General features: G+C 37.3%; 1 protein-coding gene across 1 annotated transcript in view; it reads left to right on the top strand.

The window, feature by feature from the left end:
- Positions 1-20,463, top strand: part of GPC5 (glypican 5) — a 754,872-nt gene extending 734,409 nt beyond the window's left edge. Inside the window, 2 exon segments of the mRNA XM_075045978.1 lie at positions 19,511-19,644; positions 20,398-20,463. Coding sequence (XP_074902079.1) covers positions 19,511-19,644; positions 20,398-20,463 — 200 coding nt within the window.
- The last annotated feature ends 1,070 nt before the right edge of the window (positions 20,464-21,533 follow it).

Here is a 21,533-nt window from a genome sequence, read left to right as displayed (position 1 = left end):
TTATGGTGAAAAGATTATATATTGCTTTTTTTTTCTTTGTTTACAGAGCTTATAAGAAAGTTAATCCACTAGATACAGATACATAGAAACCAGTACTGTGCACAGAAAGGGCTCCGTAATCAAGACTTTTAAATGTTAATATTAATATTTCAGTAGTTACAGAAAGGTAGATATTGAATGTATATATCCTGGCACAAAATTAGATCTGCTACTGATATATCTTTGACTAAATGTATGCATTAAAAAAATTGTAAATTTACTGTATTTCTGCCCCATGGCAAATTTACAGTTTTGCTCAGGGAAGGAATGTCAGTGCACCTCACCAGAGAGTGATTATGTATTTCTTTTAAGAGCAAGCTTTGCTAAAATATCAGCTTTTTCACACTTAATGCTTGGAGGCAGTCAGTGTTATCACTGACCTTGTAAATCCAGTCTTACCATCACTGGTAGACTCAAAAGTGGATATAATGAATCTTATGATAGACTTACTGGCACACGCTCTGCTTTCCTTCACTTTCTGTGGATGCAGAGTGACCACTTGGCTCCGTTTTCTGCGGTTTCAGTCTCTTGAATGTCATGCAAAAATGTTAGAGGCAGTATGTCCATAAATGCCTGTACAGTTTCTCTATGGGGACAGTGTTGTAGGAGGTAGCCATAATTAAACCTAGTGAGGTGAACATGAGCAAACTGGGTAATCATGCAAATCTTGCACCATTCCAACATATACCATCCCTAATATTAATGTTGACATTATATAAACATTATATAAACGTGTCAAGCTTAACTTGACAATTGTAGGCTTTTTTCTTTTTTTCTTTTTTTCCTTTTTTTTTCTTTTTTTTTTTTAATAAGGAAGATGGTTCCTTCTTTCTCCTGCAAAATATCTCGAAATATGTCTCAGAACTCTTAAATAATTATGTATTTAGAATAATGAAACTCCTTAAGCCAAATGACCACCTCTAGTTGTATTTCAGTTTGAGCCAAATATTTCAGAAAACCTGGGCCAGATTCTAAATCACCCTGTTATGCTGAGACCACAGCATAATGAAAAAGATATTTTAAAAAATAATAATAATAAATCACATACCTTCTGTTATACAAGCTGAAAGTCTGGTCTAGGACATGCAGATTTGGGTAGACTTTTTTCTCCATTTATACTCACTCCACAGGGCAAAAATACTAAGCACAGCCTAGCTGTAGTTTTAATACTGTTATTGAACATTAAGACCATGAACTATTTTAAAATATGCCTCTAAAAACAGAGAAAGATATAGAACAGTTACACAATAGGCATGGGGGAAGGCTACTCATATTTAATCATCTGTTTCTCAGGTTCTTAGCACCAATAAAGAACCCACAGAAATCACCTACACTCCCAGAGGTACAATATCTTTCTGGGGAAAGTATTTGTACAGAGGAACACTTTGAAAAATGTCATCTGAATACAAAGCATTGGGAAGAGACTAGGTACAGAATTTCTAGTGCCTAGGTTGTGCTTCTGGATTTGGCTATGACAGTGCTGAGGGCAGAGCTTCAGGTAAGTGTCTGTCAGCATTCAGCCCTGTTTTCAGGAATTTATCTCTTTAGAACTTATGAATTCATTTTGACACAAAAGTGCTCCTGATGTAAACAGTGTCTCATTATACGAAATATGTTAAATTATTTTTAATTTTGCCTGATCATCATTTGCAAATTGTAAAAGTTCAACAAAATATGGTGAAGTGAGTAAACGTAAGAAATTTATGGTAAACATTGAGTATTTAAAATGTCTGCATTGCTTCCAATTTTAAAAAAGAAAATTGTTTCAAAGTACTCCAAGAATTAAAAATCAGCTCCCTGAGTCTGCTCAAGGCAAGCTCATCAGGTCAGGCTATCCTGTTGGTGAGCATTTATATCTGATTTCATATAGTTAGAGACTTTTCAGTTGGAGAGATAATGTGGAAGTCTGGCTAGTAAGTATTAATTCCAGTTCAAGAAGATGTCAGTCTACACATAGAGTAACAGGTCTACAGCCAAATGGATTCCATTTTGATCATTTAGTCTGATGTTATGCATAACGCAGGCCACTGAATTTCACCAGCTTCACACTGTATTAAAATATCCATACACATTCCAGATGTGTCATCTAAAAATATGCTTGGGAATGTATAGTTATTTAGGTCTGTGTGTCTTCATTTTCCTGTTTACAATTTCTTTTCATGTCAGACAAATTTGAATGAGATTGACTAACTGTCCCTAACATGCTATTTTGGGTGTTGCAGTTCAAGTGTAAAACAATAGGCAGTTTGAAATACTACACAGTCAAAATAGAATGCATCTATAACACTTTTTTCTCGAATTTTCTATGTGTCAGATTAAAAAAAAAAAATCTGTTTTACTGATGCATTTTAAAAGAATTCTGCAGTTGCAATTCACTGAATATAGAAATGAAAGATTTATTTTTTTTTTACATTCAGAATTAAATCAGTTCTTAAAGTTCCAATTTTGTAACAATGCCTAATCATACTTCCTTAGGATTTTGATTGATATAAGGTGTAAAATATATCAGTTATACATTGCCTATTCATAAATCAGACCACCTGTGTGGAGAAAACTTTTGTATCATCACCTTTATTTATGCTTTCACAGCCCATATGCAGAGAAAGCCACTAAAAATAGTTTGCATCTGGTGGGTTGATCACTGTGACAATAAAAGGATTAAACAGCAAGATACCTCTCTGCTTTCAGTAATCTCTAGCAATACAGAAGATCTATTTTGTTCATTATGCGTACATCATTCAATGTTTTCAAGCATTATGACTGCCACACCTTTCTTTTTTTTCTTTGAAAAGCAACTGCATTATTACTAAATTTGTGACAATGTTTTATGGGAAGCAAAAAACATCACCGAAAATGCAGAAAACTTACATAATTGGCTTAAAATAGTCAATCTTTCAGACATGATTTTTCCCAAGAAAATTCTTTTTAATGCCATTTAGTACATAATTTTTTTCTATCATATTGCTAAGAATTTTTTTTCATAAACCAAAAATTGTAAAAGGGATGTAATTCTTGTTTATGCTGAAAATAATTGTGAGGGTTTTTTGTTTTCTTTTGTTTACAACTTTCTACTTAATAGTAGTATATATAAACCAATGTTTGTAGAAGTTACATAGTCTTGACTCATCTCAATTCCTTATATCTTTATATGAAATTCAAGGTTTGGATTGAAGAAATAAATAGGTTCCCATGGAAAAGACTAGGATTAATCAAGCAAGAAGCATTATATTATTTGCAATATTTTCATCTGCCTTTAATCTCAACCAAAGATATATTACACTATAAATCAGATCTAGATTGAGTAGTTTAAAGAGAGACTTGGGGAATAGAAAGACTACAGCATGGGATGATTGGATCAACTGGCAAGTGCACATTTCAGTGACAATATCGACACACATTTGGCTAAACAGACAGGCTATTGAAATCATCTTTTGTTGTGCATAAATCTGAGGAATTTCAGTGGTTTTGCTCAAATGGATTAGCATCTTCTGATAGGATTTTGTTCTCCTGCCCATTTGGTGGAATCAGCAAGTCAGTGTAAGACTCTGGAAGGCAGAGGGTCATGCCCAGGTCCCTGTTGGAGGAGCCGGCTGCATTCACTTGCTACATTCCTACACTGAGGTCATGTCCAGATATGGTCCTCTCTAGTAGCTAACGCTGTTATTCTTTTTCCCACCCACCCAGTCTATTTAGCACAGAACAGAGCCACACAGAAAGTGCTCCTTTCTGTTCCCATAAAGGAAGAGTTATGCATCCCTGAAATTCCTAGCATGTTTTATAGATGCAACGGATAATTTAGAACTGAAGATAAAACCCCAGCCGTTCACTTAAAAGAAAGGCCTTGACTAGTCCCTTTTCCTCTTTCAAAGCTGCATAGTCCCAATACAGCCACCCTGCTGTGAGGCTGACACCTAGAGCAGTGAGAGAGGGTGCTTGGGCTTCACTTCCTCAGGAGAACATGGACAGGAGATACCTAGGGGCAAGGAAGGGAAAAGACACCCACTGACAAGTTCTTAGGAAGAGTTAATAGAGAATAGCTTTCAGAAGGATGGCTGGAAATGGTTCTTAGTCTCCCTCCTCCTACCCCCAGACTTTGCTGGAAAGAGATATTGGATCACCACATATTGGCAGCAGACAAGTATCTCAAAGACCTCCATTTCTTTGGGAGGAATGTGTTCTTCAGACTCCTCTGTTGAATGTTGGCTAGGAACATAGATGCAGTCCAGGAACAGCTGGATACAGGATATCTCCTTCATATATACATATGAAGAATTAAAACCAGCATGTAAGTTCTTCATAATGACTGATTACTGTATTTCTGTCCCCAGATGTTTTCTCACTTTCCTCCCAGCATGTTTATCTGGAGGACAAATTTCACACCAATATATACAGATGAGTGGACCACAGTCACTCACAGGCAGACTGTATTCTAGAAAAACGAGTTGGGGATAATCCCCAGAGAGTGCCCTACCAGCTTCTGGCATGCACTGCCGATACGAGCGGGAACTCTCTGGGGCTGGCTCTAACAACCTGCCTCTCTTCTAAAGCCCATAGCTGGGACTGCAGCAGGAGAGGGCTGAGATGGGTGCATGCGCCAGGAGGAACGAAAGGAGACTTGTGCTGTGTGAGGGACACTACCAGCCACTCATCCAAACCGTGTGCCTGTGCCGTGCTCAGAGAAACGAGTGGAAAAAGAACCTTCCACAGTGTTAGGCAGCCCTCTGGAAAAATGGATGAGGTCTTGGGGTGTTCCTTGGGAGCTGGGGGTGCTGAGAAACTTACAGAAATTAAGAACTACTTTCAGACAGTTGCTACAGAGGTATAATCATGTTCCCTATTCTAAGCCTTAATGGCTTTGACCAGCCTCACCTGTGGTTTCCACCCATGACTTCTTGGCCATGGACCCAAGAGCCCCATTTCAGCTCAGTTCTGCACACCTAGGCCTTCCCTGAGCTATTCTGTGACTATAATTATCTCCAGTCCTGTCTCTCAGGTGGCCCCAGACCAATGTTGAAGGAAACCTCTTTTCCAGTCCTGTCTCTGGGCCTATTTCCTGCTGTTGTTCCTGACTGGTCCTCCTGAATGGACCTGGCTCCGATTCAATACCTCACCTTCCCTGGGCATCACTTGACAGTCAACAGAACCTTTTACTACTGCCACCAACGCAGGCCTGCTCAGTTGGTGCAGGACTGCACTGCACCACCAAAAGCATGGCCTGTGCTGGGGTCACCCTCAGTGCCCAGACAGACGGAGCAGCACCCCCTGGGAGAATTCTTTTCACCTCTCAACCTCCTGTAACCCTGCTTCCAAACTCAGAGCTGTGTTTCTCGACAGCTTTCTTGGCGAAATGAGGAGACACCATCTTGATCTGGTGTCCAGGAGGGTGTTGGATTTTGATACTCTTCTCCTGCTACACACATTGAGCATCTCTGCTGCTCCCTAATTCCCTGATGACTGTGGAAACTGCTGGAGCATGACCGGAGTGTACTGAAGAACACATCCTGGGACTGTGTGGAGGAGGAGCATGACATGATATGACTCATCCATGAGCCTGAAGGAAAGAGAGGGCACACAGGAGGAGGGCAGACCACAAGGGAGGAAAGACATGTCATGACTACCACTTAAGCTTACATGACATTCCCAGACTTATAGTTTTATTGACTTATTAAAAACCTAGAGTCTGCCTTTTCAGCAGTTCAGTTCGTCTGCTTATTCTGCTGAACTATTTTTGGAGAATTTCCTTTGTCGTTTAACTTACATTAGCTTTTGAATGCATTCATTCATTCTGCTCCAGTTCTGCCTTTTTAGTTGCGTAAGAAATTCCACCTTTTCATGCCCAGTTTCTAGTTTGCGTAACTTCAGTCTTGGTCTTCTTACACTGGTTGTAGATTTTGATGGTATTAGTTCAGTAGTCTACTTTTCTTAATGTCTCCATTGCTGCCTTACTTTAAGGCGTGACCTCATCTGCCAATTTTGCCATAAGCCTTTAAAAAATATTTCTTAGTGGTAAAATAAAAATAAACCCAGCTAGGATATAGTTCCCAAAATCAAACGCTTTAAAGCATACAAGAAGTTATTTTAACATTAAGTGTGTAAGAGAAGATCTAAGTAAATAGCTCACTTTTTCCTAAGATGTAAACCTTTTTCACTACATAGTGAACACTTTTTTTTTTTTAACTTTAGGATGCAGGCACTCTAATCCTTCACCCTATACACATGCTAATTTCCTTCAGAGCTCCCATTTGGAGTCCCTCAAAAGGGAAAGACCTAATTCTAAGGCCCAGTTGTCCTGAGAAGATAGCTTGCATCAGGACTGACTGTACTGCTAGAAATACATATAATTTGCACCAGGTTTTGCTTTCTCCATCCTGACCAATCACTCAAACCTATGCCCATGACTTCATGGCTTCTAATTTCCATAAAATCGCAAATCCCTGGTGTCAGGCTGAAAAACAAACCTCTGGTGGTCTGCGAAGCAGTCCTCATTATTCAGCTGCCATTTTCTGGAAGAGGACTATATAAAACCAAAAAAGTTTCAGGGCACCGAGAGTTATCATATGGTTTAAACTGTCTAATATCCAGTCTCTACTCCACTGGAAGGATTCCCCTCTCCACTAATTCCCAAGAAATGATAGCTGTGCTAAAGTAGGCACCTCAACTTCACAAAACTCTAGGAAACATACATGAAGGACAGGGATGTAAACTACTGTTCTCATGTCTGGCATACATTCATAAGCTTTTGGGTACAGGCTTCTTGCAAAGCTTTCTCTTTCTTGCTGCACTGCCTGTGGGATCTGAGTCCAACCTGCCTTCTCTTCATCTAAAAGAAGAAAAAGGTGAGTAGTGTTTTCTGCCAAGGCCACTCTGTTATCATCTCCCCTTCTCCTGCCAAATGCCGATGCTTCAACAGAGAACATGGGTATGGTGGAGGAGGTGGTCTTCGTCTCTTGATACTTAGTTAGGCTCAAGAAGAGTATTCATGCTTAAAGGACAGTGAATGGTCAGGATAAGAACTTGGTAGCTTAAAATGAAAAGAAAGCTCACAGAATGACTCCACAGTGTATCCCCTCAGTTCCCATGACTCACCCATGCATGCAAAATTAGCGTCTTTAACATTTTCACACGGCTCTTCACTGACCGTGGTACAACTGAACTTACCATGCCCCACTGGAAGTAGCTCTAAAGCCAAAATTAGTACCCCCCAACCAAAAAAAAGTCCAAATGTATGGTGCTTTTAACTTACAGGTCCACACAGTTACTTTAAATAGAGGTCACCTTTCTCTTTTCCCTTCTCTTTGGTTTCCAACCCTCATTCGTTGTTTACTCAATTCTTTCTCTCTTGGATCAATATCTTCAGGCTAAAAACCTAAACTGTGAAAGTTCAGCTGTTTCTTATCCATCTACACTCCTGTTCTCTTTGAAGAGCTACAATGTGACTGAAAACCTGTTTTGAAAATCTATCTAAATTATAACAAAAAATAGCAGTTCAGTTTCTTTCTTATGCTTAATTTAGTTAAGTAAGTTAAATTAGATGGGCCTTCCCCTTCAGTTAGAAGTAAGGAGCAGACACGGCTTATGTATTTTTAAGAAGAAACTGTTGAAACCATATAGGTTTTCTTTTTATTTTGGCTTCCTTTATATCCACACTACAGATCTGAAAACAAAGAAATCATCTTTTTCCCCTCAATCTTTCCTTTACTTTTCCCCCCATGTTATCTTGAAACCCATTATTACATTACTTGCTTTTTTTGTTACAAGCCTGGAGACTGATATTTTGCTCTTGTTAGAAACCACTGTCCCCCAGTCAGTCAACCAGAGCCAATCGAGTCAATGGTCAGCCATGTTAGGCTGTGGGAGCATGAAGGGGAGAGATTTATTTTCTGTTCAGGGACAGATGCTTGGGTGACAAACAGAAGCAGCACTATTTGTGTGTTGCTGATTGGGAACCATGTATTTACATGAAACCTGCATATTGATATAAATTCTGCAAGATGAGCTTTCCTAGGGAGAGGTAGAACTGCTACAGGTACCAGGTTTAGTCTTTGAATTGCTTGACGGTTATCTCTGAACTTAAAGAATGCACTTATTTTGATGTTTAACTGTGAATTTTTAGTGACTTCAGATCAAAGATCTTGTACCCGTGGGATGCACTGGGACACAAGACTTCCTATGGCATTTCATAACACTAAACACATTGAGGGTTGCAGATCAATATTCGTCAGCAAGCACCACAGTGTTTATCACAGACGTTCATCTAGTCTGAAAGAAATTGAAATGCTCTGCCAGAAAGGAGTCTCTGAAATGAAAATCAAAGAGCAAAACTTTCTGTGAAAAATTATATTTTTAAACCTCATAATCTGATTAGAAAATGCATTTCTAAGAGGACATGAGGAACTAGATTCTTTCGAGTCATATGCTTTTGATACATTTTCAACATAATAGCTGAGCTAAAACTTGGGCAACCAAAAGTTGTCCCAGAAAGGAAGAGAAATCAGCAACTGAATAGAATCTCTGTGTTGCATTCTTATTTATAAGGAGAAAAGCTGTGCTTTTGTTTACAGGGAAGGAATGGAGACAAGGATGTCTACCTTCTTTATTGCTCTACACTTCCTTTTTTGTCAGTAATCCAGTCTTTGTTGTGTGTTCAGGTCAGATATCAACAGTGGATTATACATTTTTCTCAGTCTGTTTCTGGGTGCTTTACAATGTTATGGTTAGCTGACAGCTTAAGTCCTTTCCCAGATTATAACAGCATGATCCTTCTTCCTCTTGCCAGCACTTATCTGATCCCACCGTGGGGTGGTTCTAAAAGTAAGCTCAAGCTGCAGTGAAACTAACTCAGCAAGAAAAATCACAGACCTGATCGTTCACCTCTGGGAACAGGTTCTTGCACGTGCTAGTGCATGGAAACTGGTGGGTTTTAGCCCCCACCCGGCAGACATGATGAGGAAATGACAGCAAGCAGTTCTGCCTTAAATCAGCTTAAATTGTGGAAATATGTCATTAAATATGCTTTACAGCAAAAATTAAGAAGGGCAGTTTAATGTATCAGTGTTTGGGGAGGGGGTGGGGATTAAGCTAATCTACAGGCTCTGTTTCTTTTAACAGAAAGTGGAATGACTGGAATTCTAGGTGGACTGACCGGCAAAAAATTACCAAACTTACTTCATCATCTTAACAATGGGAATTGGTTTAGTTCAGATTTCTCTTCTGGAAAAGACTGATTTTATACTTTCATTTTAAAAACAGCATCTAGACAAACAATAAAATAATGAACTGCTACAGTGAAATTGGGCCATAAATCTTGGGAATATGAATGCTTTAAAAAAAAATTGAAAAGTATTTCCTTTTCTTAATGGGCCTAATTGGTAACATTCTGCCTCAATCCAAGTTCACACATTACTTTCAGTTCAAATTCATCTCTTCTAGATGGTAGTTTTATATAAATCAGAATTGTTGATTATATATCTCTTACAGCAAATTGAAAAAAAGATTACAAAATAATCATGTGGGTAAATTGTTTCAAAGGCCAGTAATTTATATGGGACATCTGATCCATAGGAAGAAATCAGATGAAAATTCAAAGAATGAAGAATTTGCTTACTTTTACCCAGTCTGATTTATGGGACTTTAGCCCTATTATAATTTTGTATTGATTACAAAACCTTTGCATAGGTTAATGATAAAGGTTAAAAGTTCCTCAATAGTGAAAAGGATTGAAAAGATGGATTTCTTCATTTAAAACAGGCATTATTGACAATGCTGATTCCAGCACCCTAGAGCATTGAAGTTAGAATGAACATGTCATCTAATGAACATGGATTTAGAAGCTATTGCGTGAGAAACCAATAAGAATAGAACTAATGAAGGTTACTGTGGTTCTCTCTACCTCAGACGAAAAATACAGTTATGTTTCAGTCTCTGTATGCAAAATAAAACCAAGACATCTAATCTTTTAGACATCTAATACTTTGCTATATGCTAAAACTGACCTACAAGTAAAAAAGTATACATTAACCATTTCAACAAATAATGTTATCTCTTTCTGATTCTTAAGAATGTGAAACAAATGGAAATATTTTGGTTTGTGACACCATTTGTTTGTGTTACATTAACTCATAAAAGCTTTGTTTTTTAAATGGAAATACTGAGTTCATTAGTGTATAATGTGAAACAAATGCCACTGTCAATTTTCAAATACTAGACTAGAGACTTAATGTCTGCTGCTTTTGTAGTTAAAATGACTTGCCAGACTTATGTTAAGATCATTGGTTGCACTCTATTTCTCATATATACAGATTTCATAAAATATGTGCAGTTAAACATGATATGTAGGATTCATTTCCTAATATATGGTTAAGCATGCAAAATTCTCTTAGCTAATGCCATTAGGCAGACTTCTTAATTGCTTTCTAACAATAACAGTAATACTATTCCTTTGTTTGTAGGTGAGATTATTTGCATCTTGATATTCCCTGTGCATTTATAATTGCTATTTGTGTTGATTTGTGTATTATTACAATGATCATTAGAATATATGAAGTCAAAAAGGAGGATTCGGGATCAAATTATTTCCTCCAAATAAGTACCAATTACCTATTCCAGAAACTTTCTTCATAACAGTATCTATGTTTAGTGCATAGACAGAGAATAAAAACTGACAACAGCTCAGTACACCGTGTTTCAAAGAGTTCTAATGTGCTATGGCATACTACATTATAGGGACAGTGACATAGTTTTCCCTGGGAAACTGGTGACAACTCTGTCACTTAAGAGTAGAGCAGGTAAAGCACAAGAAAGTTACTCTGAGACATAAATTTAACGCTGGCTTGATTATCACCACACTTCACATACAGACACAAAACCAGTCATTGATGATCTCCCTTTGTGGAGGCAAGCTAAATGTAAATTTGCAGTTGGCTTGGCTCTTAAGTGAGCATCATCTCCCTGTTCCACATCACCTTGTGGCATATAGGTCAGGTTCAGTCCTTTGGTGCTCATACTCAAGGTCCTTCCTGGGATCTGATACGGGTTTCCTGAGCTGCTTTTCTCAGGAACAGCCATGAAAACCCACATGATTGCATTTCACTGAAAGAAATAACTGGCCAATTCCAGAGGTGAGACTCATAAGGACATAAAGAATTTGCTGCTAGAATTTATATCACAGTACAGAACCTTCCTATGATACTAAGCAATTCTCCAAATTTAAGTGATTTCTCTGGCTGTGTCTATGTTGTCAAGTAACTTACCTTGTGAGTTGTCCCGTGGTTTCAGTTCCCATTATCCACATTGCAAAAACGTTAGTTCACTCCGTGGCTCAGCGTTAAGGAAAACCATCTCCATCCCTCCAAAACAAACCTCAGATTCCATGGATAATTCATTCCAAGGACTGCTTCCAAAAGGCAACACAAACCAGACGGCCAAAGGCTTGGATTTCTCTGCCCTACAAAGTCCCTCAACAGCAGGCTTTTTATTTTCAAAACACTTTCCCATGCCTGGATATCATATCCCAGAGCCTGTAATGTGCTCCTTCAGTTTCATGTTATAAAAACACCACCTGGTGGGTTGCAGCACAGCCCTCATAGTTTTTTTTCAGGCACTTTGAACTAAAAACAAACAAACAAACTGATAACTGGGTCTTTGAGCCAAGGAGACCACTGTGTGTGCCTTAAAAGAGATGCAGGGCATTGTACTGTGTAGTAGAGATCTGTTTAGCAGTTTCTTCCAGGTATTGCTATCTCTGAGTACTCTAGACATAAGCCACTCAACACCTCTTTGCCTGAAGGATCTCCTTCTGGGATGTGTATTTAGCTACGTAAGTATAGCTGTAATGACTCTGGGTACTTTAGCAGGAAACTTTTTCATGAGGTACTGGCTTCTCAGAGATGTTTGCACACATCGGACGTTCGCTATTTTCATGGCAATATGGCAGCCCTTCATCCTGCCCTGCAACACCAGATGCTGAAACCAAAAATGCTTAAAGGCAGGGGTTTAGATATAAAAGTGAAAATATAAGACTACAGGTGAAACAAATATGAACTCAGTCAATACCTCACCTTTTTTTTTTTTTTTTAGTTTTCCTGCCTAGATTTTCTAAAATGTAATCCATTTGCCAGAGCTAAATGATTTGGTATTTAGTTTTGTTTTTCCACCAAAGATATAAAGCATAATGACAGGGAATATTTTGGAAAATATTCACTGGTCACTCAGTGGTCAACCTGTTATGTGACTAAGTGTAGGATTTATCTGTCCAAATATCTACATCAGAGTATTCCATCTCCTTCTTCTGCTTTTACTTATTTCTGCACTTCACTATAATGAGAACTCCAGTAGCTAACCGATGCAGGGCAGGATTCGGTTGTCTAAACAGAAGTGCCAAAAGCCACTGGAGATGCTCTAGGATGTCCAAGACATCCTTAAAGGGTTTTATATGAATCAGGCTTCTTTTGGATGGGCAGCTGTGTGCTAAGTGCGACACCCCTGTCGCCTGCATCTAAAATGTCTGTAGACAGCTATGTTTAACCAACTGAACCCTAGCTGTAGATGTAGACCGTACAGATATAAAAAAACTAAGTGGAATTAATCACGCCTTACGTGTCATCTGTTACTATCTTCTAAAGCTAACTACTTCAGCATCAGCATAATGTTACTTTATGCTGCATTTGGGATGGTGCTCACACTTAAACTTATCACTTCTGACACAAACTGACCCATATAACCACTATAGCAAAGCAGATGAAATTCTGCTTTGCCAAAATATGAGCTCATCTGTGATTTTAAAAAAGCTGTACTGAATTGTTTTTAATGGATGTATTTGAAGGACTCTGGCCTTCATAGTTAAAAATGATCTCATACAACTGAGAAGGTGTAAGCACATTTTCAGTTTGTTGGGGTTTTTTTATTATTATTTTGGCTTTTCATTGCTTTTGGTTTGGTTTCTTCTTGCATAAGGCAAAGTGGCCATAGAAAAAGTAGCATGAATTTATGAGAATTATGAGAATCATTCACTATACTTTATAAGGATAATAAATATGTATCCCTATGCTCCAAGGCACACATTAATCACTGAATGACAGAAGCTAGGCATCCCAATGGACTGATTATTTAAATTTTTCACTATATCTTATTGTTTCTCCCACCTCAAAAGCATCAGGTAATGGTCACAGGCAGACTCAAATAGTGGAACAGAGACATTACTGTTTGGGCAAAAATCTATTCATTTTGGTTTTGAACCTTCTTTTTCAACTTATCTTTACTGACAAGCTATTAGAATTGACAAAACCAGATACAATAATTTATTGCACCCAAATTAAGATTTTAGACCTCACAGAAAGACACGAGGGGATAGGAGTCAAAATCACTTTACAGCATACAGTTTTAGCATCAGCGAAGCCTGTTTTCTGTGCTAAATCATTAATTTAATTGATAGGGCAGCCGTTACATGTATGTTTATGTAACAATAAGTTCCACAGTGTAAAAGCCTTTATTCATTCTAAATGAATAATGTTGACTCTTCTGTTCTTTTCTCATGAACCTTGTAGCTAATGGAACTTCACTTAAAGACAAGTTTAAAGTATTAAGAAATTCAGCTGAGTAACCTGATTTATAATTTAGATATGGCAAACCAATGTGCAATGCTAGATAATTTATTTTTCTTTAAAATTAAAGCCTAAAAATGCCAAAAGCTTCATTGGAAAAATGCTTGAAAATTTTGACATTCCTTTAGCCTCTGTGGATCAGCTGTTACTTTCTCCTTCATGAAATGAAAACTAAACAAAATAAAGCAGAGATACATTTTTCACTAAGTTGATTCCAGGCTTAATTCACAGCAGAAATATCTCTTATTCACTGTTCACGTCTTCAACAGTGATGTAGTCAAAGAATGGCAAAGCAGTGGAGGTTCCTTCCCCCTCGACTACTTGTTAGTGAAATCCAGTGGGGTTTTTTTGTTTGCTTGTTTGTTCCTGACTAATGCTGAATTGTGAAACATTTAATACTTACAGAATCAGAGAATCACAGAATTGTTGAGGTTGGAAAGCACCTCTGAGATCATCCATTACAATCCCCCTGCTCTTTTCTGTTTCACTTACTGTGCAATGGAGAGGGGAAAAGTTGTACTACATCATAAAAACACACAGTTTTCCTGAAGAGGGTGAATACATGCACTGCTGTATCTGTACTATAAGAAAGGCATATGTTCAAGCATTGTATAGCATATGCTTTCCTTTTAGGGACATCCCTTAGCTTTTGCAAGTATAAGTGCACTCATAAAAACATGAAAATGGCCTCAAGAAATTAGTCCTTTGCCCGGTACCGTTCATAATATAGTTCTTCTTGGACATCTTTTCCTCCCCTCATTGAGACTTCATGGCCAACATCACATGAACTTCACACAGAAGAGTCTTTGAATAATAGTAGAGGTAGTCTATTGTTTCCACTTTTCTTTCTAAGCACTGGATACTCATAAGTATTTTGTGATGCTTTTAAGATTAATGGTTTAATCACAGTAGCTGGAGAATGATCTGACATACATACACTGAATATTTTTTTCTCACATATAGCTACTGTTCTGTAAAGGAATATATACATTACTTAAAGTAGGAAATGCAAGTTTTCACAGCAACCACTACATATAAACTGAAGCATGTCTGAGGTATTAAAACACAGCTCCGTGATCTAGTTAGTATAACTATGTTTTGAAACATTTTCATCATATTATGTAGTTAGGAATAAACCTGGCAAAAAAAATAGTAAAAGAATGGGAGGAGACATCCATTAGAAGTTTTAAAAGTTCCAGATAGACAAAAATTGGCCAATCAAAAAAAAAAAAAGGTTTGGTAACTAATGTGTCATTTTAATTTATGGAATGACAATGCAAAGTAAATATTTTTTTTCTCTTCTTTTTGTTAAAATCATTGCATTTTTTAAAAGTTTAACTGCATGAAGTCATTATTGAGACCTCATTATTGTGGATTGCAGGAATCAAACTAATATTATGTCTTCCTTCATACTACAAAAATATGTTGATATTAGTAACTGTTGGTGTTTACCTGACACAGTAAGGAGAATGTCCTAGCTCTAACTAGCTGCAAATTCCTGAACCCATTGCTCTGATATCACTTTCCCTTCATTCCTCTTAATCATTATGCTATTCTTTTTGCTTTTGCCTACAAATTCTTCAGTTTGCTTTATCAGTTGCATCCAAATTTATCTTCTACTTCCCCAAAATATTATTGCTCCTTACTGACATCTATATATTCATGACCAACATGCCTATATGTCATCCTTTTCCAGGTATCACGTTAGAGTAAATTTTATTTCCAACTTCATATTTCAACATTCATCTACAGCACATCAGGGGTTTTTGTCTATTCATCTGACCATTATGTATTTCTTTAACCTTTCATAAAGCTTCTTCATGATCTTTCTTGCGCATTTTGGGACAGAACCAGTTATCAGTGCTTTTCTTCACAGCTCATGTGTTATAAGATACCAAAATTTAGCTTACACATAATGATTGAAGTAATTATTTGCCTTTCTAAGAAGAATTTTGCATACAACTTTACAGGAGTGTTGTCTTGTAAAAGTCACATTCCGCATTTTTTTCCTATCTGAAACACTGTTGCATCCTTACTCAAATTCTTCCTCATATTTGAGACTCATAGAAAATGCTTGTGCCATAAAAGCTGTATTTTGAATCTTCCAGAACATCATAAGAGTAATGCACAGAGAGAAATCCAGTTCTTCCTCCTGTGTAAATCTTTGACAGGATTTATATCCAATGGGATTCCACAGGAGCTCATTTGGCAGTTTCATTTTCCCTTGAAGACCCGTGTTAGTTCTGATATATGTTACTCAGCCAATACAAGATAATACAGCAAGGTGTTTGAGTTTAGACTACACAAACACTTTCTGGTTTGGTTTCAAACTAGGCCATTATTAGAGGATGTTCCATTTAACATGTTTAAAATGCTTTAAGTCCCAGCATAGCCCTTGGTAGGCAAGCATCTACTGCTCAAAAATCATAGCCCATTTTTGTAATATTTTGACAATCTCAGTAGAAAAGCTCCATGTCAAATGAAAATCTTCCATGACTCTAAGTTTGACTTTTCAAATCAAGGTTAATGACTCTTGCTGAATATTGGAAGGAAATGGTATTGCTGCTGTAGCTATTCTGGAGAACATAACAGGTCAGCTCTCAAGGCTGTCAGTACTATTACCTCTCACAAGCTTTAAATATCTTTAGAAGATGTTTAAAAGCATTAGAAATACTCTGCAGCTGTTATACTATAATGAGATGCTGTAATATTTACCACAATGTTTGGGGAAATTTTTTTACTGATTAATTTTTTCTAAACCAGAGCAGGACAATACTTTAAATTGCAGCCACTGTGTTTCACAGCTGATGCTGGGGACAGGTATGTGATACTTGGCAGCTTCGCTTTATATAGGTTCATGCAAATGTTATATTTGGATTTTAATTTCCAAGCAATTTATCATCTACTCTGCTGCAATTCTAGCTTTTCTTCAGAAGAAAAGACTCTGAATCTCAGCTGAAACTTCTGAATTTTACCATTTTCCAGTCAAAATATTAGCTCTACTATGATTTTGATACTGAACTAGACATTTATCAGAGATCATTTGAAATATTTGGGAAACTTAAATGCCTTTTCTATAACATAATTCCAGCTTCTAGCATGTGAGGAAACTAAAACCAAACAAGTTTGGTTTTGGTCAGTTCTGCTACAAATGTTTGGATAGCTCTCATTGCAAGTTTGCTGTGAACTACGAAAGTTAAATTCATTTAGAAGAAAGGATCACTTCCATTACTGATTATGATATATGAAGGGTGACATAAAAGTTTAAATCCTGATGCATAATGGACAGCAGAACCTACTTATTTAAATAGAAAGTATAACTTTAGGTGTAGGAATTACATTTGAAGTTATACTTATTAGAACTACCTAAAAAAAAGCATAGCATTCTGGGGAAAAAAAAACCAGTTCTGTTAAAATAGGCTATTTTTTAGGAGTGTTTTTCTGTTCAGTGATTTTTTCACAGGATCATGTCTAAATATATTTTTTGAACTTCTCATTTCAATAAAGTCAAAGTTGTGGCATAGACCTATGAGACTAAATAGGTGAAAATTTTGCTGTATGTTTACACTGCAATCCTAACACTATATTCATTTAACATCAGAGATTATATTAAATACTTTATGGCATTTTGATTGATCAAAGGAAAATATATTGGTAGGTTTGAACATTTTTTTAAAACACTCTTTTCATAGGAACTTCCAAAGTCTACAGTTTTCATTTGAGGCTGGAAAGAAAAGAAAAAGAAAAAAAAAAAAAAGAGATAACATTTTCCATAAAATAAAATCTATTTTTTTCCTATTTTCCATAATATTGTCAATGAAGTTTTCACCAGAAATTAAACATGACTCTCCAGTCAGTAATTAATATCTAGTCACATTGCCTTTAGTTTCGGATCACATAACTGCAAGATCTAGGAATATTTTTCTTCTTATAATAGCTATCTTTTATAATAAGTGATATCCTGGATATTTAAGATAATGCCATATCTTTCACTACTGTGATAGTTTGTCTGTAAATACACTGGGAAAAATATCCTTCATTATACCTATAGCACTTGGTGAACTGCTTTGTTGTGTAGGTTAGAGTTGAATTTTTCACTGTCAGTTGAAATGAGTCTTTTTGAATATGGGAAAACCTCACTAATGCTCTGGAGAAATGACTCAAACCATTTCGTTGTTGTTGTTCTCCTTACAAAACTTCCCTGAAAAAAACACCTTGATATACTTATCCCCTTTGATGATCCACCAAACATCCATTCAGTCAAATGTTGAGTGACTGATCTTTTTCTAGACAGGTTACTGAATGTGCATGATAAGAAGTTGTATTCCCTCCTTCTCAACATCTATTGTGACTCTTCCTCCTTGTACGTCCACTTGCACTGTAGTCATAGAGCTAATTTTCACCAATTCCGGGCAAGAGCACTGGATCAATAAATCCACACAAAATAGCAGTATATCCTGCTATCTAACTACAGCAGCAAAGAAGACAAATTCATTCTAGCAGGTTTTCAGACAACATGATTGACTCTAGCTGACTCTTCCCTTAATGCATTTTTTTCAAAGCTACAGGAAGGAGATTTGAGTACATACAACAAGTTCACAAAGAGCAGCTTTCAAGATGCTTTTAGAGAAAAGAGTATTTTTAACACAAGCACCAAAAAAGTTGTTCCTTTTAAAAATGAGGATTCTCTGTAGCTTCTGTTAAACCAGCTTAACAAAGAGGATAACACCATGACTAAAATATTTATACTTCATCACGGTCCCTTTGAATAATAATAAAAAAAGAAAGAATCACTAGTTTATTCATCTTTCCTAATGATACAGAGAGGAAAGAAGTATCTAAACAATGAAAAATAATGCAGAAACTCGGACTGTAAAATCAATATGTCAGCTCAGTAGAGCTGAGCTTCTTTCTAATGCTGCTGTTCCAACAGTAGAGTTTACCTTCTGAATTATATATGTATTGACCTAATTACATAAATATTGACTTTGCTTTATATGAAGCCTTTTTCAGTCTCAGTGTAATTACAATGTCAATATTTGTTGCATGTAATAACACTGAATTTAGACTTGTTAATTTTGATTGATAGTGGCATGCCACAAGTTATTATATGGGATAAGACAGTTAGTCTAGAAGTATGCATAGCAAATATAAGCAGCTGACAATGCTACCAAATCTGAATGTGTCTCTGAGACCTTCTGTTTCTGATTGTTTAACCAGGCAGGGGAAATATAATGGGTGATTACATCTTTGTTCCATACAAAGCACTGTTTTGAGATGGAGAAATATTTACCCTCATCCAAAAAAGTAAAAATATTCAGCTGGGAACTCAGTAAAAGAGTTCCTGTTTAAAGTTAGCTTTACCATATTGCCTTACAATGTTGTAAATTCTGTTTAAATTGTGCCAAAATGGAGGTTTTATATAGCAACGAGTATACTTTGCTGCATACCTTCCATCAGGTATACGTTATTTTGGAATGATATTGGGACCCAGACACAAACCATTTCACATTAAATTATTTCCCTTTTTCTTCAAATCCAAGAAAGATGTGAGCAGTGGACTTTTAGGTACTGGTGGGACTTGCAAAACTGTTCATTTCAGTCTGCAAATGTTTGTTGAGATATACTTCTACAAGAACAACTTTGTTCAGAGCTGGCAGACCTCTGAACTACTTTCAACGATGAATAGGCATATAGTACAGTGTATGTTTCTAGATGCAATTATAAAGGATTTTGAATTTGGCAGTAACATGAGAATTAGAAACTAAACTGTGACAGTCTGTGTGCTGAGGATATTTAAATTTGTTCTAGCTATAACATGTTGCCAGTAGTGACAAGGCATGCATCATACTGTATTTTCTTATTTGTCTCAGCAGGGATGCCAGACAAGACGAACCTCAGTGACGTAAAGCAAATCCATCAAACCAACGATGGCAGCACTTTAGACACAACTGGAGCAGGACGTACAACAATGGCTGATTAGATGACATTTATGCTGATTAGTTTGGTAACACTATTTCTCAGTCTTTGGTAACTGTTTAGCTCTGGCTTGATATGTGTCTCATTGTCATCTGTTTATCCCCACTCACAAGCCTGGAATAAGGGATCTGGTGGATATAGCAATGTTTATGATAGCTTGTATAATATCAGCCTCTCTGATCTTAGGCCTGAATATTAACAAAGTTGTTTGTGTAATATTTTTCCTGTGTTGTTTTTTTTTTAACACCTGTATAGACACGCAAAATCATGTTTCCTTTTATAATATTCTGTGTTAAAAATAAGTTGACTATCATACTATTTCTCTTAAAAGCAATTTGGAAAAAGGAGATCACAGAATCACTGACTCGTGGACGGGGCACCTGGAGATAATCTAGACCAACCCTGTGCTCAGAGCAGAGTCAACTAGAGCAAGCTGCCCACGGCCAAGTCCTGTTAGTTTTTGAACATCTCCAGGGATGGTCTCTCTACAGCCTCTCTGGGCAACCTGTTCCGGTGCTTGAACACTTACAGCAAAAAAGTTTTTTCTTACATTTAAATGTTATCTATTGTATTGCAGTTTGTACCCATTGCCTCTTGTCCTGTTACAGCATCACTGACAAGAGTTTGGCTCCATCTTTACCCCCCTTATCAGGTATTTATACACTTTTATAAGATCCCCTCTGCATCTTTTCCTCTCCAGGCCAAACACTCCCAGCTGTTTCCGCTTCTCTTCGTATAAAACTTGTTCCTGTCCCTCAAAAATCTTCATGGCCCTTTGCAGGACTCTATCCAGTATGTCCATGTCTCTGTTGTCCTTGGGAGCCCAGACCTAGACACAGCACTGTAGGTACGGTCTCACCAGTGCTGAGCAGAGGGGGAGGATCATCTCCTTTGACCTACTGGCAACAGTTTTCCTAATTCAGCCCAGGAGGACTTTGGTTGTCTTTTCTGCCAGGGCACGTTGGTGGCTTATGTTCAACTCGGTGTCCCTCAGGACCCCCAGGTCCTTCTCTTCAAAGCTGCTTTCCAGCCAGCATGCACCAGCATGTACTGGTGCATGGAGTTATTCCTGCCCAGGTGGAGGACTTGGTATTTCCCTTTCTTGGACTTAATGAGGTTCCTATCAAGCCATTTCTTCAGTCTGTCAGGGTCCCTCTGAATTGCAGAACTCCCTGGTGTATCAGCTACTCCTCCCATTTTTGTATCTTCTGTGAGAACTTGCTGAGAGTGCACTCTCTTGCATCATTCAGGACATTAATGAAGAAATCAAACAGTATCAACCCTTGGGGTAAACCAGGAGTAACTGATCTCCGTGTGGACTTTGTGCTGCTATTCACAACCCTACATATAACTGATTGCAACTGATGGAACAGTTGCTCAGCGCTTTATGAGTTTTGTATTTAAAGTCCCGCCTTCTGGGACATGATCCCTGTAAAACAGAAATTGTTGAATTTGCCCTTCTGTCTTTCTTCAAAAAGGAAAAAAGTCCACAGTGTAAACTCAGCTAATTTTAGTAGGAATTACTTTTCATAGTTCAGATAAACTACATATTAGATATTGTATACGTATATGCAAATATACATATAACTGCATTTTATCTAGAGATCACAGCAAGGTTAGTATTCAATGTTGGATTAAGGTACCTTAATCTATATGTCTACATACAGATATTTACATATGTGCTCTATATGTATTACATATGTGCTCTATATCTCTAAGCTGTCACTGCACTCACTGGAAATACAGGGTAACATGCAACTGCTAAAATACCAGCAACGAGTGCCAGTTAAGATGCTGTAAAAAACCCACCTGGGGTCCAGCTACTGCTCTGAAGGGCCTGAGGTCCTTCTGTGGGCAAGGGACTGGAGCCCTTTGGCAACACAGTCAATGAAGCCCAGCGCATTAGTCAGCTCATAT

Source organism: Buteo buteo, chromosome 14 (genome assembly GCF_964188355.1).
Source record: "Buteo buteo chromosome 14, bButBut1.hap1.1, whole genome shotgun sequence".
Taxonomy (NCBI): domain Eukaryota; kingdom Metazoa; phylum Chordata; class Aves; order Accipitriformes; family Accipitridae; genus Buteo; species Buteo buteo.
Note: the sequence above shows the minus strand (reverse complement) of the source record. Positions and strands in the feature narration are given on the sequence as shown.